Source organism: Ranitomeya variabilis, chromosome 4 (assembly GCF_051348905.1).
Source record: "Ranitomeya variabilis isolate aRanVar5 chromosome 4, aRanVar5.hap1, whole genome shotgun sequence".
NCBI classification, from domain to species: domain Eukaryota; kingdom Metazoa; phylum Chordata; class Amphibia; order Anura; family Dendrobatidae; genus Ranitomeya; species Ranitomeya variabilis.
Window position 1 is genome coordinate 677,212,027 of NC_135235.1, and position 27,602 is coordinate 677,239,628.

The window sequence follows — 27,602 nt, forward strand, 5'->3', positions numbered from 1 at the left end:
CCCTACCATCCGAATGTCGCAGCAGAAATCGAGACTCATCAGACCAAGCAACGTTTTTCCAATCTTCTACTGTCCAATTTCGATGAGCTTGTACAAATTGTAGCCTCAGTTTCCTGTTCTTAGCTGAAAGGAGTGGTACCCGGTGTGGTCTTCTGCTGCTGTAGCCCATCTGCCTCAAAGTTCGACGCACTGTGCGTTCAGAGATGCTCTTAGGCCTACCTTGGTTGTAACGGGTGGCGATTTGAGTCACTGTTGCCTTTCTATCAGCTCGAACCAGTCTGCCCATTCTCCTCTGACCTCTGGCATCAACAAGGCATTTCCGCCCACAGAACTGCCGCTCACTGGATTTTTTTTCTTTTTCGGACCATTCTCTGTAAACCCTAGAGATGGTTGTGCGTGAAAATCCCAGTAGATCAGCAGTTTCTGAAATACTCAGACCAGCCCTTCTGGCACCAACAACCATGCCACGTTCAAAGGCACTCAAATCACCTTTCTTCCCCATACTGATGCTCGGTTTGAACTGCAGGAGATTGTCTTGACCATGTCTACATGCCTAAATGCACTGAGTTGCCGCCATGTGATTGGCTGATTAGAAATTAAGTGTTAACAAGAAGTTGGACAGGTGTACCTAATAAAGTGGCCAGTGAGTGTATATATACCATATATACTCGAGTATAAGCTGAGATTTTCAGCCCATCTTTTTAGAATGAAAGTGCCTCTCTCGGCTTATACTCAAGTCATTGTCCCTGGGGGGTCGGCGGGGAGGGGGAGCGGCGGCTGTGACATACTCACCTGCTCCTGGCACGGTCCCTGCATCTCCGATGCTCTCCAGGCACGGCAGCTCTTCCAGCTTTGAGCGGTCACATGGTACCGCTCATTACAGTAATGAATATGGATGAGACTCCACTCCCATAGGGGTGGAGCCGCATATTCATTACTGTATTGAGCGGTACTAGTGACCGCTCAAAGCTGGAAGAGCTGCCGTGCCCGGAGAGTCCATCAGAGAAGCTGCCAGGGACCGTGCTGGGAGCAGGTGAGTATAATGGGGAGGGGGAGCACGGAGATATTCACCTGTCCTCGTTCCACCGCCGGGTGCCGTCTTCCGCATCATCTGCCTGTGACACTCAGGTCAGAGGGTGCATGACATGGCTAATGCGCGGCCTCTGCCTGAGCATCAGTGCGGAGGACGGGGAATACACAGCGGCGCCCGGCGGTGGAATGGGGAAAGGTGACTATAGCAAGTGCTGGGGGCCTGAGCGACAAGAGGTTAGTATGTCATTTTTTATTTTTTTTTAATTGCAGCAACAGCATATGGGGCATAATAGTCTATGGAGCATCTTATGGGCCATAATCAGCATTTGTGGAGCATTATATGGGGTTAATGTGTCTATGGAGCATCTTATGGGGCCATAATCAGCATTTGTGTTGCATTATATGGGGCATATTTTAATATCGATCATCTTATGGGGCCCATCATAAACTTTATGGAGCATTATATGGGGCGTATTTTATATGGAGCATCTTATGGGGCCATCATGAACTGTATGGAGCATTATATGGGGCTCCTGATTCAATATGGATATTCAAAAACACAACCTACTGATGTCTCAATTAATTTTACTTTTATTGGTATCTATTTTTATTTTTGACATTTACCAGTAGCTGCTGCATTTTCCACCCTAGGATAATACTCGAGTCATTGAGTTTTCCCAGTTTTTTGTGGCAAAATTAGGGGTCTCGGCTTATACTCGGGTCGGCTTATACTCGAGTATGTACAGTATATATTTGTTCTACCAAACTGAATGTGTGGGGTTTCTTTATCACTTCCCTTTGTATTTTTAGGAATTTTAGATATTATGACATTTTCATTAAATCAGCCATAACGTGTTGGGGAAAAAAGTGAGTTCACTGCGTGAGCCCACATCAAAGGCAGGGACACGACATATTACGTAAATATATATCATATGTCATGAAGGGGTTAATATCAGACAAAGATTGCCAAAATAATCACACAATGTTAATGATTTAATGTATTGAAGAAAAAAACCCTGCTCAGCTCTACCAGTTCTTAAAATTAATTTCCGCCTTAGCAACTAATCAAACAGTTGATAAAATTCAACTTGACAATTAGGTTCAGTTTCACAAGCCACATCCAGCCATGATTACTGCCACATTTATTGAATCTAAGCATCACTGTCACATCTCCACCACGACCCGCTCCTGCAACATCTGCCTCTTTCAAAAGGTACCGCCATATTCATTCTGCGGGCAGTGCAGGTGATAGAAAAGACATTAGAATCAGAAGCTCTGTATGGCATAGGCACTGTCCAACCACTAAGATTAGGGTGACTGGGACATGTCGTCTGGCAGTATGTGTACTGTCCAGTTGGAGTAATCAGCTCGCTGCTTCAGCCAACTGTAGCGCACCACACCCTACTTAAGCTTCCAGGAAGCTACAGCTACTGTAGGCTGCAAGATAAACTTGTGTTCCTCTAGTTTGTTCAACTTCATTCGTTTCCTGATTTTGATCTCAGCTTGTTTTATTGACTATTCTTGCATATTCTGATTTTGTACTTGGTCTGCCTTCTTGGTTACCCCACTATCTGACCACTCCTGCACCATCATACGGACCAATGGCCCCTGTTTAAGTCCAGATCTCTGTACATGGGATAAAAGGTGAAGGCTAGGGCAATCCCATGGGATCTGGTAAGTAGAGTGGCTTGCGCTAAGACTGTCCGTGGTAGCCATTTTAAAGATGCCAGATTATTACAATCACTTACATAGAAGTTGTCTGGCAATGTTATACAGACTAGGTTTCAAATAATAAGATATGCTATGTTCTAACGAGATTCAAATACAGATGCCAAACAAAGCCATTATTAAGGCCCCGAGACTTAGGTTACTTTCACACTTGCGTTTTTAGCAATCCGTCGCATTGAGTCGTTTTGGGCAAAAAACGGATCCTGGAAATGTGCCCACAGGATCCGTTTTGTGCCAATAGACTTGTATTAGCGATGGATCGAGACGGATGGCCACACGTCGCATCCGTCGTGCAACGGATCCGTCGTGTTTTGGCAGACCGTCGGCACGAAAAAACATTCAAGTGAACTTTTTTTGTCCGTCGCGTCCGCCATTTTCGACCGCGCATGCACAGCCGAAACTTCGCCCCCTCCTCCCCGGACTTCAGAATGGGCAGCGGATGCGTTGAAAAACTGCATCCGCTGCCCACGTCGGGCACAAATTTCACAACGTGCGTCGGTACGTCGGCCCGACGCATAGCGATGGATCTGTACTGACACAACAGTGAAAGAGGCCTTAGGGAAAGCCTTTATGCACAAACATCATACCAGCGAATATGGCAATAGTAGCGTAATAGCTTGGGGCCGCTTTCCTTCTACAAGACCTTATTTACTTACCGTAAATTTACAGAAATTCATTTTGATCTCTTTCACAAAATCCCACAAGCAAGTCTACCTTTGAATGGCTTAAAAGAAGCATTAAAGCTGTAGAAGTGGCCAAATCAAGTCCTAATTTACGGCTCATTGAGATGTTGTCCCAAGGATTTCCAAGAGCAGTTCATATACAAAAGACCTTTAATATTAACTGAATTCTGTAAAAGAAGAGAGGCTGAAATGTCTAACATCAATTGTACGTGAACACAAAGTTCATTGGTGTGGAGGGGCGAGAAGGGCTGTTATATTTTTAATAAATCTTTATCTTTAAAAAAAAATGGAATAATAAAAATCTGCATTTTATTTTTACACCCATTATGTTTATTTTATATTAAAAATAAGTTGGATGATCTGAAACATGTAAAAATGAAAGACAAATATAAATGTACAATGCGGTGAAAAACGGTAGTTCTTACTTAGCATTTTCTTGTTCTAAATTGCTTTCCCCGTCTCTTCAATGACTTTTATTTTCACTACTGTATAAGAATTTTTAATTGCACTACTTGTAAATAAAACAAGGTTCAAGTTTCATTCCGGGTTTTTTTTTTTATTTCACTACCAAGTATCAATAATGTATGTTCCCTGTGTTGAGGTAAAATACTAACCAGTGGCCGGCCTCTACTTTATCCGATGCCGCTCTGATCCCTATCCACCAACTTGTAAGCACTAGTGATGAGCGAGTGTACTCTTTGCTCAGGTTTTCCCGAGCACGCTCAGGTGGTCTGCGAGTATTTATGACTGCTCGGATATTAAGTTTTTATCACCTTGGCAGCATGATTTGCAGCTATTAGCCAGCTTGATTACATGTGGGGATTCCCTAGCACCCAGGCAACCCCCACATGTACTCAGCCTGGCTAATAGCTGTAAATCATTCAGCTGTCGTGATGAAAACTAAATCTCCGAACACTAACAAATACTTGGAGGTCATCCGAGCGTGCTCGGGAAACGAGTACACTCGCTCATCACTAGTAAGCACTGCTATGACTGGACAGAAATCACTGCTAATGGTCACTATCTCCCTTAGGGCGCAGTCAGATTGCTGTATTACTTGTGCAAGGATCGCACAGCAATCCTCGGACTGGCCGTCGGCTCTTCTGAGATAAGCGTGACACCTGCATAGATACACATCACGCTGTCACGCTCAGGTCAGAAGAGCTGACGGCCAGTCTGAGGATTTCAATGTGAGTAATATGGACGTCTGCCTGTATGTTTTGTTCTTATGGCTAATGCAGAGGATCATATGAATCAGACATTTGCTGACCCATGTTATTCAATAGGGCTGTCCAGATGAACAATTTTTTGCTTGGTCAGACCGTCTGTAAGAAAAAATAAACTGAATGCACTACATTTCGGTGTATATACACCCGTTCAAGACGATGGGTGTGTACAAAAAAAATAAAAAAACTATGTCACAGACAGATCATCCTGGTGTCATGAGTTTTGCAAATTAATTTCCATTATTGACCTAGGAAACGGTATTTGATCATGTCCATTTTTTTATTTATATACAGCTCTGGCAAAAATTAAGAGACCACCACATCAAAACCCTATAATGGGCAGCCCAATCTCCAGACCTGAACCCCATTGAAAACCTCTGGAATGTAATCAAGAGGATGATGGATAGTCACAAGCCATCAAACAAAGAACTGCTTAAATTTTAGCGCCAGGAGCAGTATGAAAAGGAAAGCATGCCAAGACGCATTAAATCTGTGATTAAAAATCATGGTTATTCCACAAAATATTGATTTCTGAACGTTTCCTGAGTTAAAACATTAATATTGCTGTTTCTAAATGATTATGACCTTGCTTTCTTTGCATTATTTGAGGTCTGAAAGCACTGGTTTTTTTTTAATTTTGACAATTTTTCATTGTCAGAAAAAAAGTACAAAAATGTATTGCTTGGAAATCCAGAGACATGTTGTCAGAAGTTTATAGACTAAAAGATCAATTTACATTTTACTCAAAAATATACCTATAAAGAGAAAAATCACACAAACTGAACATTTTGCAGTGGTCTCTTAATTTTTGCCAGAGCTGTATATGAACCTGGATGTCACACGGACAAATAAAAAAAGGACACATGAATAAAAATTAGATGAATATTGTCCAAGTTTTCTGGATGAAACTCTTACGATTTTAAATATGTTCATCTGCAGTCGGCCTTAGTCTCAGACTTACATTGAGTAGTGACTTCCAGTCCGCCCAGCAAACACTGGAGCCAATCTGGCCTTTCACAAGACCGGTCATATGATATAGAAAATTACCAGTGCAGCACTAAGAACAGCAGAAGAGGACGATTGGTATTTTTTGCTACACACAGGGAACATACATTACTGATATTTGTCCAGTGTTCAAATAAAAAAAACCTGGAGTACTTTTAAGAAAAAAAAACGAACAAAAACCTCCTTGCTTCTTCCTCACTTGAAGATTATGTACTGAAGAAGTAAGTTAACTTCGAAACGCATCGACAGTAAAAACCTATTTTGTGTGTACCCGGACTTGCTTCTTCACCCACCAGCAGAAGTGATTGTGTGTAAAACATTGTGAAGATTTAGGACATAAAATTGTTTTTCCTGTGCGAGATTTTCAATGTGCAATTAGAACTGGCTTTTAGTTAAAACACTTTCCGTATGTTACATGAAAGTGGCTTATGTTATGAGAGTTTTTTGATAACTATTAAGACTTGATTCCTTGGTAAAATATTTCTCACATTTTGGGCATGAAGATGGTTTCATCGCTTGTGAATTCTTTGATGTCTAACAAGGTATGAATTGTGGCTAAAACATTTCCCACATTCTTCACAAGAAAATGGCTTCACCCCTGTGTGAATTTTCTTATGTTTGGAAAGATTTGATTTCCGGTTAAAACATTTCCCACATTCGGAACATGAATATGGCTTCTCCCCTGTGTGAATATCTTGATGTATAATAAGATATGATTTATCTGCAAAAAAAGCCCCACATTCTGAACAGGAAAATGGCTTCACCCCTGTGTGAACCCACTGATGTCTAACAAGATGTGATTTACTATTATAACGTTTCCCACATTCTGAACATGAGTACGGCTTTGCTCCAGTGTGAATATTTTGATGTGTAACAAGAGATGATTTATCAGTAAAAAGTGTCCCACAATCTGAACATGAATATGGCTTCACCCCTGTGTGAACCCATTGATGTCTATCAAAACTTGATTTATTATTATAATGTTTTCCACACTCTGAACATGAATATGGCTTATCCCCTGTGTGGATTCTCTGATGTGTAAAAAGATCTGATTTCTCTCTAAAACATTTCCCACATTCTTTACAAGAAAATGGCTTCTCCCCTGTGTGTTGTTTCTGATGATAAATAAGTTTTGATTTCCAATCAAAACATTTTCCACACTCTGAACATGGAAATGTTTTTTTCCCAGTGTGAGTACTTTGATTTATAACATTGCTTCTGTAAGATGTAATTTCCTCAACATTCTCTGATGAATCAGAAGGCGAGACCTGTTCTAAAAAATCAGTTGATAGATTTTTGCTCTGATGGGCTAGATTTGGAATTACGGCATGCTCCTTATAGGCATTCTGTGAGATATCACAATCATCTGGTTTACAATCTAAAGGTATCCAATGTCCCTCTGAGCTCCAGTTATCTGCCAAAAATAGAAACAATTTTCATAATTTTTGAATGGTGTCAAAAATGTATATTGACGAATCGTTACATTTCTATATATATAAACATTTCTGTAACCAACTACGAAACATGCAGCAAGCAAAATGTGCTTTTTAACTAAGACAGTGATGCAATAAAGCAGAATCACAATCTAATAACAGACCTCAAAACAAAGCACAAAAAGTTGAGGTTAGGCTTTTTTATCATTATTAATATTATGAAGCGAATATCTTCATAGTGTAACACAAATGCCGGTGCCCCTGCATGGTTCTCTTTCCCCCTCCATGCAAAGACGCAAAGATACTCACCGCCACAGCCGCAATGTCACCTTTGACACGTCCTAAGCGTGCTGCCTGCCCATGTGCATGCCACGCGGTGTTCGCGGTGGCACGCCTAGTGCACATGCTCCCCTGTCCTTAGAGGGGCAGCACGTGCACTGTGTAGATGAAGATCATTTCATCTTCAGCTTGCTTAACTGTTCACAATAATAGTATTTTTGACCAGGGGAGCTCAAACTTTCAGATGCCAGCACTGTATAACCTGTGTAAATGAGCATGGTGGAACTCATTCTGAAAGTAATGGTCCATATCCTATACTTAGACGCTTCTTGTAATGTCTCCAGGCAAAAAGGATAAGGCATATCATGAAGGACCTATCCCAGGGCTTGTCTCACATGGTTTACATCAAATCCTTTTGCCTCTTTGGATTTACCAGTAGACTCAAGTCAGTGCCTGCAGTATCAGTCCTGCTACCATGATAAATACACTGGATCACAGACTGTTAGACCCTGTCTTAGGTAGGGCCTGACAGGTCACCGTAGTTGGCAGTCATGAAGGCCGTTGCTTGAAACCCTAATGGTGCAGCAACTATAAGCTCTCAGCAATTTAGTTGAAGGGAACGACTGGATGAAGGAGAGTTTTTCTCACGCTCACAACCATCAGGAATCCAACTTAATCTTGGCAGTGGCATCCAGAGGGGTAAATGGCCACCATAAATGGCAGCAGTGTCAGGTGACACCAGCTAATTTAGGGACGCAATGCACCATCCAATTATGGAACATGACAGAAGGTGGTTAAAAATGTCTCCTATCAGTTGTTTAATTAGTGTTTTCTTTTGTTTTTAAAGGGAACCTGTCACCCCCCTGGCGTTTTTAACTAAAAGAGCCACCTTGTGCAGCACTAATGCTGCATTCTGTGAAGGTGGCTCTTCTTTTTATGGTCCCTTCCAACACTGCAATAATACTTTTAATAATTTGCGTGCCATACATTTAGTCTGTCCAGGGGGGGCACGTCTTTCCCCCCGGACACAAAAGCCTCCCAGCCATCTCTCAGCCCCTTCGTGCGCCGGGCGCCACCTCCTCTGCCTTCAGTAACGTACCCGGCGCCTGCGCTGTGCTTTCCTTTTTTGGGCATGCGCCGTTTACCCGAAAAAGTAAAGCACAGTGCAGGCGCCGGGTACGTTACTGAAGGCAGAGGAGGCGGTGCCCAGCGCACGTAGTCGCTGAGTGATGGCTGGGAGGCGGTTGTGTCCAGGGGGGGAAAGACATGCCCCCCGGACAGACAAAAGGTATGGCGCGCAAATTATAAAAAGTAATATTGCAGCGTTGGAAGGGACCATAAAAAGAAGAGCCACCTTCACAGGATGCAGAATTAGTGCTGCACAAGGTGGCTCTTTTAGTTAAAAACGCCAGGGGCAGTGACAGGTTCCTTTTAATTATAAGGAATGCTCGATTGTGTAATATGACAAAAACTCACTGGGAAGAAATGGATGGCCATAAAGACATTATTCTAAACTAGATGATGGCCCGATTCTACCGCATCGGGTATTCTAGAATATGTATGTAGTTTATTTATGAAGTTTTCAGAATAATGCAATTTATACAAAGGATTCGGCCGGCCGCGACCAATTAGCGAAGCGTGGTTCAAATTCCGCGCCAATTTGCAAGCAGACTGCGACTGTTGCTGATTGTTCGCGGCCAGGCGTGACCAATCAGTGAAGCCAGGGCCGGCTCCAGGTTTTTGAGGGCCCCTCAAAACACATTTAACACATACCACGATTCATGATGCACAGATACAGTAGAAAAATATACCACAGCCAAGTAGCATATAACACAGCCCACGTAGTATATAACACAGCCCACGTAGTATATAGCACATCCACGTAGTACATAACACAGCACACGTAGTATATAACACAGCCCACGTAGTATATAACACAGCCCACGTAGTATATAGCACAGCCACATAGTATATAACACAGCCCACGTAGTATATAACACAGCCACGTAGTATATAGCTCAGCCACGTAATATATTGCCCAGCCACGTAGTATATAGCACAGCCCACGTAGTAAATAGCACAGACACGTAGTAATTGCCCAGCCACGTAGTATATTGCCCAGCCACGTAGTATATTGCTCAGCCACAAAGTATATTGCCCAGCCATGTAGTATATTGCCCAGCCACATAGTATATTGCCCAGCCACGTAGTATATAGCACAGACACGTAGTATATAGCACAGACACGTATATAGAACAGACACGTAGTATATTGCCCAGCCACGTAATTTATTGCACAGCCACGTAGTATATAGCACAGCCCACATAGTATATAGCACAGAGATGTAGTATATAATACAGCCCATGCAGTATCTAACACAGCCACGTAGTATATAGCAATGTGGGCACCATATCCCTGTTAAAAAAATTAAAATAAAAAATAGCTATATACTCACCTTCTGTCAGCCCCCGGATCAAGCCCAGGCGTTAACCGATGCTCCTCGAGACGCTCCGGTCCCAAAAGTGCATTGCGGTCATACATGTATGTATGTTGCGCTGTGAGTGGTGTTTAAATCCCGCACAAATATCGCTGATTGGTTGCTCCCGGCCGCCCGCGACCAATCAGCGAAGCATGTCTCAAATCCCGCGCCAATGCGCGGGAGGATTGTGCCTGTCGGGGGTTGGGGGCGCAGGATGTCAGGGATTCTGGGTGCAGGATGTTGGAGGTTTGCACATGCTTGGCGTAGCCGCAGCTCTGTTCCCTCTTCCCGGCGCCCCTGCTTCTCACTCAGGTGCCTCTGCTCCCTCTCCCGGGGGACCCTGCTCCTTCTCCCCGTTGCCACTGCTTCTCACTCGGGTGCCTCTGCTCCCTCTCCCGGGGGACCCTGTTCCTTCTCCCCGGCGCCACTGCTTCTCACTCGGGCGCCGACCCTGCTCCATCTCCCCAGCGCCCCGGCTCTCCGCACATGCAGGACTCCGGGTGCCCGCACACAATAGGCAGTCACAGGCCGGCGTCCTCGCAATGCCCTCTGCCCTCCACTCTTTGCCCTCTCCTGGTCCCCAGCTTCTTCACTGCCTCCCTCGCTCACCCGGGCCGGTACACACACTGTCCGGGGGACCCTGCTCCTTCTCCCCGGTGCCCCAACTCCCGCGCCACGGCTGTCCGCACATGCAGGACTCTGGGTGCCCGCACACAATACGTCGTCACAGGCCGGCATTCTCGCAGCCCCCTCTACCCTCCACTCTTTGCCCTCTCCCGGTCCCCGGCTTCCTCCCCGCCTCCCTCGCTCACCTGGGATGGTACACGCACTGTCCAGAAGCCTCCATGTTCCCTCCTGGTCAGGACACTGTCCCGCTCCTCTCTCCTGTACACCGGCAGAGATGGTGGAGACCACACCACTTCCTGGAAATCCCGCGTCGCTGATTGGTCAGGGCCCAGTCGGCCGCGACCAATCAGCGACACAGGATTTCCGGGACAGACAGACGGAAGTGCACCTTAGACAATTATATATATAGATTAAGATGTATCTTGATTGGCATTAGATAAGGGAGATGTAGAAAAGTCAGATATGAAAACTGCTGCAGTCTGATGGGATTGTCCTCTTCAAGTAAAGGAGCTAAAGAGCTGCCACTCACCCGCACAAGTAATTTTGTTGTATTGTTTTGTCGTGAGCAATTTTTTTTTTAGAGAGCTGTGTCAGCCAGCTATAGGGCTGCATAGATATGATTATCAACAGATTTTAATTATTTATTAATGGCTTCTCTTTTTTTGTGTGGTCACTACTCACCTAGATGTTTACCTGTTGGAAACCTCTCTTTACACTGCTCATCACCCCTCACATATATCTCTGTAGTATTAATATGGGTCAGATCTTCACCCTGAAACAAATATTGTAAAATTAGACAGATGGAGAAGTCACATCTATGATGAGCTCTAATCCTGCCATCTCCACTGATCTCATTACACAAGTTTAAAATATATAATATTGGTGGATAAAACAAGACTGAGCACAAGACCTTCTTCGAAACTATACACATTATAGGGGAGATGTCATGCACCTTCTCTCCATCTACCTGATGAAGATTGGCATCTTCTTCTTTATAGTCCTGTCGAAGAAGAGGATGGGGAGATCTCTCTGGTGTTATCATCTTACTGGATGGAACTGGAGGAAACACATACAGGGACTGAATTAATTTTTTACATAGAGATAATTATAGGCTGTGTGTATTTAGTCCTGTCTATTACCTGGTAATGTGAGGGGTTGGGAAACCTCCATCATGACGTGCTTGTACAGATCTTTGTGTCCTTCTAAATACTCCCACTCCTCCATGGAGAAATAGACAGCGACATCCTGACACCTTATAAGTACCTGACACATACAATGATACCGTCATCCCCCCGATCCCTGCATAGCGTTACTGTATAATGTCCCAGCATTCCCAGCAGTGTCACCTCTCCAGTCAGCAGCTCAATCATCTTGTAGGTCAGTTCTAGGATCTTCTGGTCATTGATGTCCTCATGTATGAGGGGGTAAGGTGGAGGCCCCATGATTGGGCTCAGGGTTCTTCCCCATCCCTCAGACACAGGGTCCTGACAGCGCTCACTAGAGGTCTTCTTCACTACTGTGTAATCCTGGTTATGGAGAGACACATTAATAAATCTCACTACAGACATTTCCAGAGTCCTCACCTCTCCAGTTCTGTCCATCTGTTATTCCCATAGATAAGAATGATGTAATGTGACGTCATCAGAATCTCTCACCTCTCCAGTAAGCCGGAAGAGGATCTCTAGGGTGAGGTGTAATATCTTCTCCACCATCTTATCCTTGTCCCTGTCCCTATCCATCCTTCACTGGTCAGAAAAAAATATATAGGTCAATTATGAGTATGTTATAATGTAGGAACCTAAATGGGAAGAAGACAAATCAGTGTAAAAAGATACTAAAAATACACAGAATACCATGTAAAGCAATAATGTGATCGAGCTCTTCATACATATAGAAATCAGACACAGGATACCTATATCTTATCAGTTGGGATTACAGGAGTTATAAACAAATTCAGATAATTATGGACACAGTTAACAATATATATAATGCTCGGCATGACTGTTTTCATACAGTCAATAAAATATGGTAACAGTTCATTTGTAGTTATGAGCAAAAGTGCACAACACGAGCATGCTCGGGTGTTATCACAGTGTATCTTGGGCGTGCTCGGATAATATGTTTTTCCGTGCAGCTGCATGTGTTGTGGCTGTTAGACAGCCGCTACATAGGTGTGGATTGCCTAACAGCCGCGAAGCATGCAGCCGCAGTGACTCTAACATATTATCCAAGCACGCCGAAGACACTTGGATGACACCCGTGCATACTCGGAGCACATTCGCTCATCACTATTCATTTGTATACATCTCGTCACTCCACGACAAGTTCTGGAAATACTTCAGCTACTACTCTAATTTTTGATGCGCACAAGAAAATTTATTTTCTTCCCAGCTGTTACATAGGTTGAAAAAAGACCTAGGTCCATCAAGTTAAACCTTTCTCCACCAATTGTTTTTTTTTGTCACTAAATTAACTATACCCAGCAATGTTTATCAAGGAAATTGTCTAGCCCTTGCATAAAAGCTATTATAATGTCTGCCATTAGTGGTGGGGCATTCCACAGTCTGACTACTCTAACTGTAAAGAACCGTTTCGTATTTGGCTGTCGGAATCTCCTTTCTTCCACTTATGAGTGCCCCATGTCCTTTGGAAGGAATAAGTCATGTTCCAGTCCTCTGTACTGACCACACATATATTTATACATGTAAATGAGATCTCCTCCAAGGCGTTTTTTTTCTAAGCTAAACAAGCCCAACGTTTCCTTATAATAATCTAGTTGCCTGCCTTTGAACTGACTCTAAATTTCTGAATGTCCTCCTTTAAATGTGGGGCCCAAAAAGGACAATGATGGTGGTGGTGGAAGAGGAAAGGATGGAGGAGGTAGAAAGGGCAATGATGGGGATGGTGGGGGAGGAGGAAAAGATAGAGGTGGTGGAAAGGGCAATGATGGGGGTGGGGGAGAAGGCAATGAAGGTGGTAATGGAAAAGACAATGATGGAAGTGGTGGGGAAGAAGGCAATGATGGAGGTGGTGGAGGTGGTGGAGGAGAAGGCAATAATGGAGGTGGTAGAAAGGGCAATGTTGGGAATGATGGAGAAGGCAATGATGGGTTGGTAGGGGAGAAAACAATGATGGAGGTGGTGGAAAGGACAACAATGGGGGTGGTGGGGGGAGGAGGAAATGATGGAGGTGGTGGAATGGGCAATGATGGGGTGGGGGAGAGGAGGACAATGAGGGGAGTGGGGGATTGGGATGGGAGGAAGGGGGACTTAGGAACAGGGGAGGTGGAGGAAGACATTATGGCTTATTATGTCTAACACAGTTCCTTAGTATATACTGTACTCCCTTATTATGTCTAACACTGTCCCTTAGTATATAGTGTATGAACTTATGTATAACACAGTCCCTTAGTATATAGTGTACAGTTTGCTCTGTAATTATGTATAACACCGTCCCTTATTACGTACCATCCTCTCTAGTTATATATGGTGCTGTCCCTTATTATATAGCTTCCTCTGCTGTTATGTACAGTGCTGTCTCTTACATAGTGTATTCTTGTTAATTTTGTTATTCACAACGCCCTCTTTTATTACATAGTCCCCTCGCTTTTAGATATAAAATGACTGCTGATGGAAGAGCCGGTGACCAGACGACCAGTCCATCAGCTCCTCCATTAGAAAAGAAGCTTCCTCATGCTCCATCAGCCATCACTGCATTATACATCTAACAAGACAGGACGGTATGCAATAAGAAACATGGCTCTATATAATCCAATATGTAAGGGACGGTACTGTACATAGGAAGAGAGGGCACTGTATAATAAGGAACGGCAATATACATAATAAAGGAGACTATGTAATATATATATATATATATATATATATATATATATATATATATATATATATATATTTGTCTAAGGGGTACTTTCGTCTGTCTGTCTGTAACGGTGTAACGGAAATCCCGCATTGCTGACTGGTCGCGGCCGCCAGGCAGCGACCAATCAGCGACGGGCACATTCGACCCGATAATTTGTCCCTCCCTACTTCCGTCCAGTCAGTGCCCGGCGCCCGCTCCATACTCCCCTCCAGTCAGCGCTGACACAGGGTTAATGGCAGCATTAACGGACCGCGTTATGCCGCGGGTAACGCACTCCGTTAACGCTGCTATTAACACTGTGTGACCAACTTTTTACTACTGATGCTGCCTATGCAGCATCAATAGTAAAAAGATCTAATGGTAAAAATAGTAATAATAAAAAAAAACCTGCTATTCTCACCTTCCGTCGTCCGCCGATGCGCGCGCGGCTGCCGTCAGCTTCCGTTCCCAGTGTTGCATTGCGAAATTACCCAGAAGACTTAGCGGTCTCGCGAGACCGCTAAGTCATCTAGGTAATTTCGCAATGCATCGCTGGGAATGGAAGCTGGCGGCAGCAGCACACGCATCGGGACAGCTTCGCTGGACGCCGGCGGGTGACTATATAACTATTTTTTATTTTAATTATCTTTTTTAATAGGGATATGGTGCCCACACTGCCATATACTACCTGGGCTGTGTTATATACTGCGTGGCTACTATATACTATGTGGCCAGTGTTATATACTGCGTGGGCTGTGTTATATACTGTGTGGCTGTGTTATATACTGCGTGGGCTGTGCTATATATTACATGGGCTGTGCTATATATTACATGGGCTGTGTTATATACTGCGTGGCTGCTATATACTACGTGGGCAGTGTTATATACTACGTGGGCAGTGTTATATACTACGTGGGCAGTGTTATATACTACGTGGTCAGTGTTATATACTGCGTGGGCTGTGTTATATACTGCGTGGCCTGTGTTATATACTGCGTGGCCTGTGTTATATACTGCGTGGCCTGTGTTATATACTGCGTGGCCTGTGTTATACACTGCGAGGGCTGTGTTATACACTGCGAGGGCTGTGTTATACACTGCGAGGGCTGTGTTATACACTGCGAGGGCTGTGCTATATATTACATGGGCTGTGTTATATACTGCGTGTCTGCTATATACTACATGGCTCCTATATACTACGTGGCCTGTGCTATATACTATGTGGCTGCTATATACATACATACATACATATTCTAGAATACCCGATGCGTTAGAATCGGGCCACCATCTAGTATATATATATATATATATATATATATACACACACAGTGGGGCAAAAAAGTATTTAGTCAGTCAGCAATAGTGCAAGTTCCACCACTTAAAAAGATGAGAGGCGTCTGTAATTTACATCATAGGTAGACCTCAACTATGGGAGACAAACTGAGAAAAAAATATCCAGAAAATCACATTGTCTGTTTTTTTAACATTTTATTTGCATATTATGGTGGAAAATAAGTATTTGGTCAGAAACAAACAATCAAGATTTCTGGCTCTCACAGACCTGTAACTTCTTCTTTAAGAGTCTCCTCTTTCCTCCACTCATTACCTGTAGTAATGGCACCTGTTTAAACTTGTTATCAGTATAAAAAGACACCTGTGCACACCCTCAAACAGTCTGACTCCAAACTCCACTATGGTGAAGACCAAAGAGCTGTCAAAGGACACCAGAAACAAAATGGTAGCCCTGCACCAGGCTGGGAAGACTGAATCAGCAATAGCCAACCAGCTTGGAGTGAAGAAATCAACAGTGGGAGCAATAATTAGAAAATGGAAGACATTCAAGACCACTGATAATCTCCCTCGATCTGGGGCTCCACGCAAAATCCCACCCCGTGGGGTCAGAATGATCACAAGAACGGTGAGCAAAAATCCCAGAACCACGCGGGGGGACCTAGTGAATGAACTGCAGAGAGCTGGGACCAATGTAACAAGGCCTACCATAAGTAACACACTACGCCACCATGGACTCAGATCCTGCAGTGCCAGACGTGTCCCACTGCTTAAGCCAGTACATGTCCGGGCCCGTCTGAAGTTTGCTAGAGAGCATTTGGATGATACAGAGGAGTTTTGGGAGAATGTCCTATGGTCTGATGAAACCAAACTGGAACTGTTTGGTAGAAACACAACTTGTCGTGTTTGGAGGAAAAAGAATACTGAGTTGCATCCATCAAACACCATACCTACTGTAAAGCATGGTGGTGGAAACATCATGCTTTGGGGCTGTTTCTCTGCAAAGGGGCCAGGACGACTAATCCGGGTACATGAAAGAATGAATGGGGCCATGTATCGTGAGATTTTGAGTGCAAACCTCCTTCCATCAGCAAGGGCATTGAAGATGAAACGTGGCTGGGTCTTTCAACATGACAATGATCCAAAGCACACCGCCAGGGCAAGGAAGGAGTGGCTTCGTAAGAAGCATTTCAAGGTCCTGGAGTGGCCTAGCCAGTCTCCAGATCTCAACCCTATAGAAAACCTTTGGAGGGAGTTGAAAGTCCGTGTTGCCAAGCGAAAAGCCAAAAACATCACTGCTCTAGAGGAGATCTGCATGGAGGAATGGGCCAACATACCAACAACAGTGTGTGGCAACCTTGTGAAGACTTACAGAAAACGTTTGACCTCTGTCATTGCCAACAAAGGATATATTACAAAGTATTGAGATGAAATTTTGTTTCTGACCAAATACTTATTTTCCACCATAATATGCAAATAAAATGATAAAAAAACCAGACAATGTGATTTTCTGGATTTTTTTTTTCTCAGTTTGTCTCCCATAGTTGAGGTCTACCTATGATGTAAGTTACAGACGCCTCTCATCTTTTTAAGTGGTGGAACTTGCACTATTGCTGACTGATTAAATACTTTTTTGCCCCACTGTGTGTGCGTGTATATATATACACTCACTGGCCACTTTATTAGGTACACCTGTCCAACTTCTTGTTAACACTTAATTTCTAATCAGCCAATCACATGGCGGCAACTCAGTGCATTTAGGCATGTAGACATGGTCAAGACAATCTCCTGCAGTTCAAACCGAGCATCAGTATGGGGAAGAAAGGTGATTTGAGTGCCTTTGAACGTGGCATGGTTGTTGGTGCCAGAAGGGCTGGTCTGAGTATTTCAGAAACTGCTGATCTACTGGGATTTTCACGCACAACCATCTCTAGGGTTTACAGAGAATGGTCCGAAAAAGAAAAAAAATCCAGTGAGCGGCAGTTCTGTGGGCGGAAATGCCTTGTTGATGCCAGAGGTCAGAGGAGAATGGGCAGACTGGTTCGAGCTGATAGAAAGGCAACAGTGACTCAAATCGCCACCCGTTACAACCAAGGTAGGCCTAAGAGCATCTCTGAACGCACAGTGCGTCGAACTTTGAGGCAGATGGGCTACAGCAGCAGAAGACCACACCGGGTACCACTCCTTTCAGCTAAGAACAGGAAACTGAGGCTACAATTTGTACAAGCTCATCGAAATTGGACAGTAGAAGATTGGAAAAACGTTGCTTGGTCTGATGAGTCTCGATTTCTGCTGCGACATTCGGATGGTAGGGTCAGAATTTGGCGTAAACAACATGAAAGCATGGATCCATCCTGCCTTGTATGGAGCATCTTTGGGATGTGCAGCCGACAAATCTGCGGCAACTGTGTGATGCCATCATGTCAATATGGACCAAAATCTCTGAGGAATGCTTCCAGCACCTTGTTGAATCTATGCCACGAAGAATTGAGGCAGTTCTGAAGGCAAAAGGGGTCCAACCCGTTACTAGCATGGTGTACCTAATAAAGTGGCCGGTGAGTGTATATATATGTATATATATATATATATATATATATATATATATATATATATATATATATATATATATATTGCATTGTCGCCATAAAAGGAAGGGAGCCCAGACACATTTCTTGCACAGGGGCCCCAAGCTGTCAGTGTCCTCCCCGGCTTAGGATAAAAGCCAAATCAGAATCTCAATCTACAGATGCAATGTCTCGTTATCAGTGCAAATATCAGAACTGATTTGACTAGGTGTGAGGTTCTGGTCTGGGGTCTAAGGGGTTTCGCTGTGTGGAGAATTACAGGCCAGGTCATGCATGTCAGAGTGAGGAGACTTATACACCATTCATGCTCCTCTAGGAAATTAAATATGCAAATTGTCTCTTCTGAAAGGAAAAGGAATAGAACTCTAGAGCCATGGATAGGAAGCAGCAGCCCCACTAGGGTCAGTGATAATAATATGCGTACAGCACTGCAGAATATAATGGCGATATGGAAGGAAGAGGGATAAACAAACCACACAGAAAATAACGCCAGCACCTACCTCCACCTGCAGAGCCGCACTCCACATATGGTAAATGCTAGAGTGTATGGGCTCCTTCCAGGTGTGACGTCATTTCCGGGGGCGTGTCCTATCGGGAGGGGGGCGTGTTCTCCAAGGCGGCAAAGGAAAGCAGCATGACAGCTTGTGGACGCCATGGAGGTCAGTGGTTTCAGGGTGAAAAATGCTACTTGCCGATCACTATTCGCTATTGGGGGGAGGCCCTGTGGTGGTCGACCTACTTGTCTGTGTGGGGAGTGACCCGTGGTGGGATTTTGGGGGGCTCCGCTGCTGGCTATTGTGGGGGACCCCTGTGGTGGGATTTTGGTGGGCTCCGCTGCTGCTGGCTATTGTGGGGGATCCCTGCGGTGGGATTTTGGGGTGCTCCGCTGCTGCTGGCTATTGTGGGGGATCCCTGCGGTGGGATTTTGGGGTGCTCCGCTGCTGCTGGCTATTGTGGGGGATCCCTGCGGTGGGATTTTGGTGGGCTCCGCTGCGGTGGGATTTTGGTGGGCTCCGCTGCTGCTGGCTATTGTGGGGGACCGCTGTGGTAGGATTTTGGGGGGCTCCGCTGCTGCTGGCTATTGTGGGGGATCCCAGCGGTGGGATTTTGGGGGGCTCCGCTGCTGCTGGCTATTGTGGGGGACCCCTGTGGTGGGATTTTTGGGTGCTCCGCTGCTGCTGGCTATTGTGGGGGATCCCTGCGGTGGGATTTTGGTGGGCTCCGCTGCTGCTGGCTATTGTGGGGGACCGCTGTGGTAGGATTTTGGGGGGCTCCGCTGCTGCTGGCTATTGTGGGGGATCCCTGCGGTGGGATTTTGGTGGGCTCCGCTGCTGCTGGCTATTGTGGGGGACCGCTGTGGTAGGATTTTGGGGGGCTCCGCTGCTGCTGGCTATTGTGGGGGATCCCTGCGGTGGGATTTTGGGGGGCTCCGCTGCTGCTGGCTATTGTGGGGGACCCCTGTGGTGGGATTTTGGTGGGCTCCGCTGCTGCTGGCTATTGTGGGGGATCCCTGCGGTGGGATTTTGGGGGGCTCCGCTGCTTCTGGCTATTGTGGGGGACCCCTGTGGTGGGATTTTGGGGGGCTCCGCTGCTGCTGGCTATTGTGGGGGACCCCTGCGGTGGGATTTGGGGGGGCTCTGCTGCTGCTGGCTATTGTGGGGGACCCCTGCGGTGGGATTTTGGGAGCCTCCGCTGCTGCTGGCTATTGTGGGGGACCCCTGTGGTGGGATTTTGGGGGGACTTGCTGCTGCTGGCTATTGTGGGATGTTGTGGGGGGGGGGGACTGCTGCTGGCTGTTGTGGTGGACTTCTGTGGTAGGCGACCTGCTTGTGTGAGGGGGGCTGCAGGCTATTGGGGGACCCCTGACCTGCTTGTGGGGGGGCGACCTGCTGCATGCTATTGGGGGTGACCCATTTTAGTTGGGGGTGACCTGCTTGTGGGGGGGACCTGCTGCTGCCAATTGGGGGACCCCTGTGGTGGGATTTAGGGGTGACCTGCTGCTTATGGGGTGACTTGTTTGGGGTGGGAGACCTGCTGCTGGCTATTGGGGTGACCCCTATGGTGGGACCCCTGTGGTGTGATTTGGGGGCGACCTGCGTGCGGGGGACCCCTTTTAGTGAGGGTGACCTGCTTATGGTTGGGTTTGGGGAGGCGACCTGCTTGTTGCGGGACCCCTTTTAGTGGGGGTGACCTGCTTGTGGAGGGGTGACCTGCTGATGGCTATTGATGGGCCCCTGTGGTGGGGTTTGGGGGTGACCTGCTGGCTATTGAGGGGGACCCCTGTGGTGGGGTTTGGAGGTGACTTGCTGCTTACGGGGTGGACCCCTTTTAGTGGGGGCGACATGCTGCTGGCTATTGGGGAGACCCTGGTGGTGGGGTTTGAGGGCGACATGCTTGTGGTCGGGTTTTGGGAGGGCATGATCTGCTGTCTATTGGGGGGGACCCTTGTGGTGGATGTGGGGGGAGACCTGCTGCAAGCTATTGGGGGACCCCTGTGGTGGGATGTGGGGGTGACCTGCTTGTGGTGGGATGTGGGGAGGCGACCTGCATGTGAGGGGTGACCTGCTGCAGGCTATTTGGGGGACCCCTGTGGTGAGATTTGAGGGCGACCTGCTTGTCGTTGAATGTGGGGAGGCGACCTGCTTGTCGTTGAATGTGGGGAGGCGACCTGCTTGTCGTTGAATGTGGGGAGGCGACCTGCTTGTCGTTGAATGTGGGGAGGCGACCTGCTTGTCGTTGAATGTGGGGAGGCGACCTGCTTGTCGTTGAATGTGGGGAGGCGACCTGCTTGTCGTTGAATGTGGGGAGGCGACCTGCTTGTCGTTGAATGTGGGGAGGCGACCTGCTTGTCGTTGAATGTGGGGAGGCGACCTGCTTGTCGTTGAATGTGGGGAGGCGACCTGCTTGTCGTGGAATGTGGGGAGGCGACCTGCTTGTCGTGGAATGTGGGGAGGCGACCTGCTGCTGGCTACTGGGGGGATCCCGTGGTGGGATTTGGGGACGACCTGCTGCTTACAGATGGAACCCTTTTATTGGGGGGTGACCTGCTGCTTACTGGGGGATCCCTTTTATTGGGGGGCGACCTGCTTATGGGTTGGGTTTGGGGGGCTGAAGAGGGTTTAAGCTGGGTGGGGGGTGGACATCGAAGGGGGTGTGTGCTGGGTGGGGGGGTCCACGTCCGATGGGTGTTGGACGTCCGATGGGGGTTTGTGGGGGTTGGACGTCCGAAGGGGGTGTGTGCTGGGTGGGGGGGTCCACGTCCGATGGGGGTTTGTGTTGGGTGGGGGGGTCCACGTCTGATGGGGGTTTGTGCTGGGTGGGGGTCTGCATCTGGGGGTTTCTGCTGGGTGGGGGGTTCCGCGTCCGGTGGGGGTTGTACGTCCGATGGGGGTTTGTGGGGGTTGGACGTCCGATGGGGGTTGGACGTCCGATGGGGGTTGGACGTCCGATGGGGGTTGGACGTCCGATGGGGGTTGGACGTCCGATGGGGGTTTGTGGGAGTTGGACGTCCGATGAGAGTTTACGCTGGGGTGGTGTTCGATTGGAGGGGGTGTCTGATGGGATTTATGGTTGGGGCAGGGGGCGTCATATTTGGATTTACGCTTGAGGGGAGGGAATGTCTGGTGGGCTCTGGATTTATCCTGTGGGGTCCGCTGGTTAATGTGAGGTGGATGTTTCTGACTGGGGGAGCGAGGTTATGCTGTGTGGCCCGCTGGTTAATGTGAGGTGGAGGTTTCTGACTGGGGGAGCGAGGTTATGCTGTGTGGCCATCTGGTTGATGTGGGGGGGGGGCTAATGCTTCATTGGGGTACACAAAAAAAAAAATGAGTATGCTGCTTATGCTATGCAAAAAAAAATTTTAGGTATTTCCCTGTAGAGGAGGCCACACCACCAACTGGCACGAAGCTAATCCTTTTTAGCTTAATGTCAGTAGGAGGCAGACATGGGTCTGGACCACCCAGCCCAGTTTCTGACTTAGGTTTTGGTTTTTTTTTTTTTATTAACGATTTTCCTTTTTCTTTTTATTTATTTTTTTACAGATACGGCTTTTGAGGGCGACAGTGGAATTGTCACTCTAATCTCCCACCTAGAATTGTCACTACCGTATCATCTGTGGTCTACGAGGCAAGGCCCTAACACATCAAGAGTGTTTGTGGTTCCCCAGAGTACAGACCATGCTACGAATCCCCCTACCCTCTGGCCCCCCCAGAGCCAGATAGAGTAGGGAGGGAAGACGAATCCGTTATGCGCCAGCCGCCGAAAGGTCTGCGTCCAGGTTATTCCATGCCCATCTTCATCATCGGCCTGTGAAGAATGATGTGTGATCTTCAGGACACATATATCCTACCAGGCAGTGAGGGGGCTACTTTAAAAAAAAAAAAAATGGAAAGGACAAGTATGTCCTAGTTTGCCCCTGAGCAATATGGACGTCTCCTGGGGAAAACTTCCTATTCATGCAGCCTCCATGTTTTCCAGAGGCTCCTGTGACCCTGCTCTTAAAATATCCAGGCTTCGGTCTAGGCCTTCTCTGGTGGCCGGTCCACACCGCCAGTGCCCTGAACAATCATGCACGCCAACTTTCTAGTGTGTCCTACTCTGCACCTATCAGTTTAAGAGTACTTCGCTTCTGCAACAGAGGACTAAAGTCTGCCTCCCAAGAGATCTGCTGTTCAATTTTGGTTGTTTTGGAAATGTTCTGTCCAAAAAACCGACGGGACAACTCTCCGACCCGCCAGGAAAAGACGAGACCTTCCTTTAGGCCAACCCCCTCCTGGCATCCATGAACCCACCAGCACTGGTCTGCTAGGCCTGGATCTAGCAGACTCTCTTCGACATGATGGGGCGTTCCCACCTTGGATGTTTCTCAGGGTCGGCTGCCGTGTCCTTCACAATTCAAGGCCGGTATTATGATCTCTGGTCTGGGACACCGAAACCTCAGACATCGGAGGCAGGCCTGGGGGGGGGGGGGGGGGGGCACATACCAAACCGACAGTCCAGCCCGCATGCACCAACAGCATATTACAGTTTTACAATAATTTAGAAATGCATAAAATGAAACACGCAAAGGCATAAAGTTATTCACTGCAAAAAAATGCAGTTTTATAAAATTAGAAGTGTTTCTATATCTAATGGTAAAATGATATTTATCCAGTATTTCTATAAGTAAAAGTCTGAGATTTCTGTGGGAAATGGTCATTTGTTCCTCTTAAACCAGTTCTGAATGTAAATAAAATATTGTTCTGATGAAGTCTCCACATTGTATTTTAGCCTTTCATTTCATGCGTATGGCAGGACAAGCCCATGATGTATCTGTGCAACACATGGAAGGTGCTATAATAACAGCCTTAGGCTGGTTTCACACCAGCGTTCGGCTGGGCTGCAGATGGCAGCCTTCCTCCTCCGTTAAGGCTACTTTCACACTAACGTCGCTTGCTGTACGTCTCAATGCGTCGTTTTGGAGAAAAAACGCCTGCATGATGTGTTTTTTCTCCATAGACTTTCATTAGCAACACATTGGGACGGATTGCCACACGTCGCATCTGTCATGCGACAGATGCGTCGTGTTTTGGCGGACCGTCGGCACAAAAAAAGTTCCATGTAACGTTTTTTTGTGCGTCGAGTCCGCCATTTTCGACCGCACATGTGTGGCCGAAACTCCGCCCCCTCCTCCCCGGAACTCACAATGGGCCACGGATGCGTTGTAAAACTGCCTCCGGTGCCCACGTTGTTCTACATAAAACACACTGTCCGTCGGGCCGACGGTTTGCGACGGCCCGTACCGACGGACTAGTGTGAAAGTAGCCTAAGCCCTGCTCACTGCCACAACTCTTCATTCAGTTCCGCCTACGTCTGCATGCGTCCTGCATACCCTATCTTTAATATTGGGTACGCAGGCCAAGCGGATGCCTCCGCATGCGTTGTTTTAACGCTGCGCCGACTGCAATAAAATGCAACATGTTGCGTTCGACGCAGTTCAGCGCATCTTCAAAATGAGGCATGCCTGCGTACCTAATGTTAGATAGGGGACGCATGCAGACTTAGGCGGAGCTGAAGGAAGAGGCGCAGCAGTGGGCGGGGCTTAATGGAGGAAGAAGGCTGCCGAACGCTGGTGTGAAACCTGCCTGAGACAGGTAAGCCACCTTTGAAACGATGTTCACATGTACAAGCTCTTAGCCCCTTTGTGGCGGGGCCAATTTTTTAAAATCTGACCTGTGTCACTTTATATAGTAATAACTCTGGAATGCTTCAACATCCCATTGATTTTGAGATTAATTTTTTTTTTTCGTGTTATATTAGACTTTATGATAATGGTAAACTTGTGTTGATATGTTTTGCTTTATTATGTAAAAAATCAGAAATTTTACAAATTTTAAAAAATATAAATTTTTAATGATTTTCCCTTTAAGGATGGAGTCACACTAGAGAGGAATACGGACGAGCGCTATGCGAGAAAAAAAATCGCATAGCACTCGAACCAATGTTAATCTCCCATCACTTTTTTTTCACGGCCGTATATGTGCGAGTGAAATTGCAGTATGCTGTGATTTGCACCGTATATCAGCCGAGACTCGCCAATGAAAGTCTATTTGTGCAAGAAAAACTCGCACCACACGGGCCATCAGTGTGACTTGCGAGAAATACGCAACGGTGTCCTTTGAAAGGCCGACAATTCAGGTGCAGTGTACAGTAAAATCACACTGACAGGTTACAATAGAATAGATATATATACACACAGTATAGGTGTATTTAAAATCTAAAGAGATACACTACAGACCAAAAGTTTGGACACACCTCATTTAAAGATTTTTCTGTATTTTCATGACTATGAAAATTGTACATTCACACTGAAGGCATCAAAACTATGAATTAACACATGTGGAATTATATACTTAATTTCAGTTGTTTCACACTTTTTTGTTATGTCATATTCTAGGTTCTTCAAAGTAGCCACCTTTTTCTTTGATGACTGCTTTGCACACTCTTGGCATTCTCTTGATGAGCTGCAAGAGGTAGTCACTGGGAATGATTTTCACTTCACAGGTGTGCCCTGTCAGGTTTAATAAGTGGGATTTCTTGCCTTATAAATGGGTTTGGGACCACCAGTTGTGTTGTGCAGAAGTCTGGTGGATACACAGCTGATAGTCCTACTGAATAGACTGTTAACATTTGTATTATGGCAGGAAAAAAGCAGCTAAGTAAAGAAAAACGAGTGGCCATCATTACTTTAAGAAATGAAGGTCAGTCAGTCCGAAAAATTGGGAAAACTTTGAAAGTGTCCCCAAGTGCAGTGGCAAAAACCACCAAGCGCTACTAAGAAACTGGCTCACATGAGGACCGCCCCAGGAAAGGAATACCAAGAGTCACCTCTGCTTCTGAGGATAAGTTTATCCGAGTCACCAGCCTCAGAAATCGCAGGTTAACAGCAGCTCAGATTAGAGACCAGGTCAATGCCACACAGAGTTCTAGCAGCAGACACATCTCTACAACAACTGTTAGGGCTTGTTTCCATTTGCGAGAAACACATCCGTATCTCGCATGTGGAAACCAAGCTGTGGCGCCGGCACTTTGGAGCGGAGCTTGCAGCTCCATGTGTTCCTATGCGGCCGCACGCTCCGCTCTGGAGTGCCGGTGCTACAGCTTGGTTTCCACATGCGAGATACGGACGTGTTTCTCGCAAATGGAAACAAGCCCTTAAGAGGAGACTTTGTGCAGCAGGCCTTCATGGTAAAATAGCTGCTAGAAAACCACTGCTAAGGACAGGCAACAAGCAGAAGAGACTTGTTTGGGCTAAATAACGCAAGGAATGGACATTAGACCAGTGGAAACCTGTGCTTTGGTCAGATGAGTCCAAATTTGAGATCTTTGGTTCCAACCACCGTGTCTTTGTACACAGAAAAGGTGAATGGATGGACTCTAAATGCCTGGTTTCCACCGTGAAGCATGGAGGAGGAGGTGTGATGGTGTGGGGGGCTTTGCTGGTGACACTGTTGGGGATTTATTCAAAACTGAAGGCATACTGAACCAGCATGGCTACCACAGCATCTTGCAGCGGCATGCTATTCCATCCGGTTTGCGTTTAGTTGGACCATCATTTATTTTTCAACAGGACAATGACCCCAAACACACCTTCAGGCTGTGTAAGGGCTATTTGACCAAGAAGGAGAGTGATGGGGTGCTACGCCAGATGACCTGGCCTCCACAGTCACCAGACCTGAACCCAATCGAGATGGTTTGGGGTGAGCTGGACCGCAGAGTAAAGGCAAAAGGGCCAACAAGTGCTAAGCATCTCTGGGAACTCCTTCAAGATTGTTGGAAGACCATTCCCAGTGACTACCTCTTGAAGCTCATCAAGAGAATGCCAAGAGTGTGCAAAGCAGTCATCAAAGCAAAACGTGGCTACTTTGAAAAACCTAGAATACAAGACATATTTTCAGTTGCCTTACACTTTTATTAAGTATATAATTCCACATAGTTTTGATGCCTTCAGTGTGAATGTACAGTTTTCATAGTCATGAAAATACAGAAAAATCTTTAAATGAGGTGTGTCTAAACATTTGGTCTGTACTGTGTGTGTGTGTGTGTGTATATGTATATATATACACTCACCGGCCACTTTATTAGGTACACCATGCTAGTAACGGGTTGGACCCCCTTTTGCCTTCAGAACTGCCTCAATTCTTCGTGGCATAGATTCAACAAGGTGCTGGAAGCATTCCTCAGAGATTTTGGTCCATATTGACATGATGGCATCACACAGTTGCCGCAGATTTGTCGGCTGCACATCCCAAAGATGCTCCATACAAGGCAGGATGGATCCATGCTTTCATGTTGTTTACGCCAAATTCTGACCCTACCATCCGAATGTCGCAGCAGAAATCGAGACTCATCAGACCAAGCAACGTTTTTCCAATCTTCTACTGTCCAATTTCGATGAGCTTGTACAAATTGTAGCCTCAGTTTCCTGTTCTTAGCTGAAAGGAGTGGTACCCGGTGTGGTCTTCTGCTGCTGTAGCCCATCTGCCTCAAAGTTCGACGCACTGTGCGTTCAGAGATGCTCTTAGGCCTACCTTGGTTGTAACGGGTGGCGATTTGAGTCACTGTTGCCTTTCTGTCAGCTCGAACCAGTCTGCCCATTCTCCTCTGGCATCAACAAGGCATTTCCGCCCACAGAACTGCCGCTCACTGGATTTTTTTTCTTTTTCGGACCATTCTCTGTAAACCCTAGAGATGGTTGTGCGTGAAAATCCCAGTAGATCAGCAGTTTCTGAAATACTCAGACCAGCCCTTCTGGCACCAACAACCATGCCACGTTCAAAGGCACTCAAATCACCTTTCTTCCCCATACTGATGCTCGGTTTGAACTGCAGGAGATTGTC

At 46.3% G+C, this 27,602-nt stretch overlaps 1 protein-coding gene and 1 long non-coding RNA gene across 2 annotated transcripts; one reads left to right on the top strand and one right to left on the bottom strand.

Annotated features, from left to right (window-relative positions):
• Positions 1 to 4,230: 4,230 nt before the first annotated feature.
• LOC143766373 (uncharacterized) lies at positions 4,231 to 18,809 on the bottom strand. Its single transcript, XM_077254020.1, has 7 exons — positions 18,726 to 18,809; positions 12,148 to 12,237; positions 11,839 to 12,018; positions 11,632 to 11,755; positions 11,460 to 11,548; positions 11,174 to 11,264; positions 4,231 to 7,088 (listed from the first exon to the last, which is right to left on the bottom strand). Exons 2-7 carry the CDS (start codon positions 12,229 to 12,231, stop codon positions 6,184 to 6,186), a joined length of 1,473 nt encoding a protein of 490 aa, XP_077110135.1. The 5' UTR covers positions 12,232 to 12,237; positions 18,726 to 18,809; the 3' UTR covers positions 4,231 to 6,183.
• Positions 18,763 to 23,480, top strand: LOC143766379 (uncharacterized). The gene is made up of 2 exons (XR_013213560.1): positions 18,763 to 18,884; positions 22,266 to 23,480. It is a non-coding gene; the product is annotated as an uncharacterized LOC143766379 (long non-coding RNA).
• Positions 23,481 to 27,602: the final 4,122 nt, after the last annotated feature.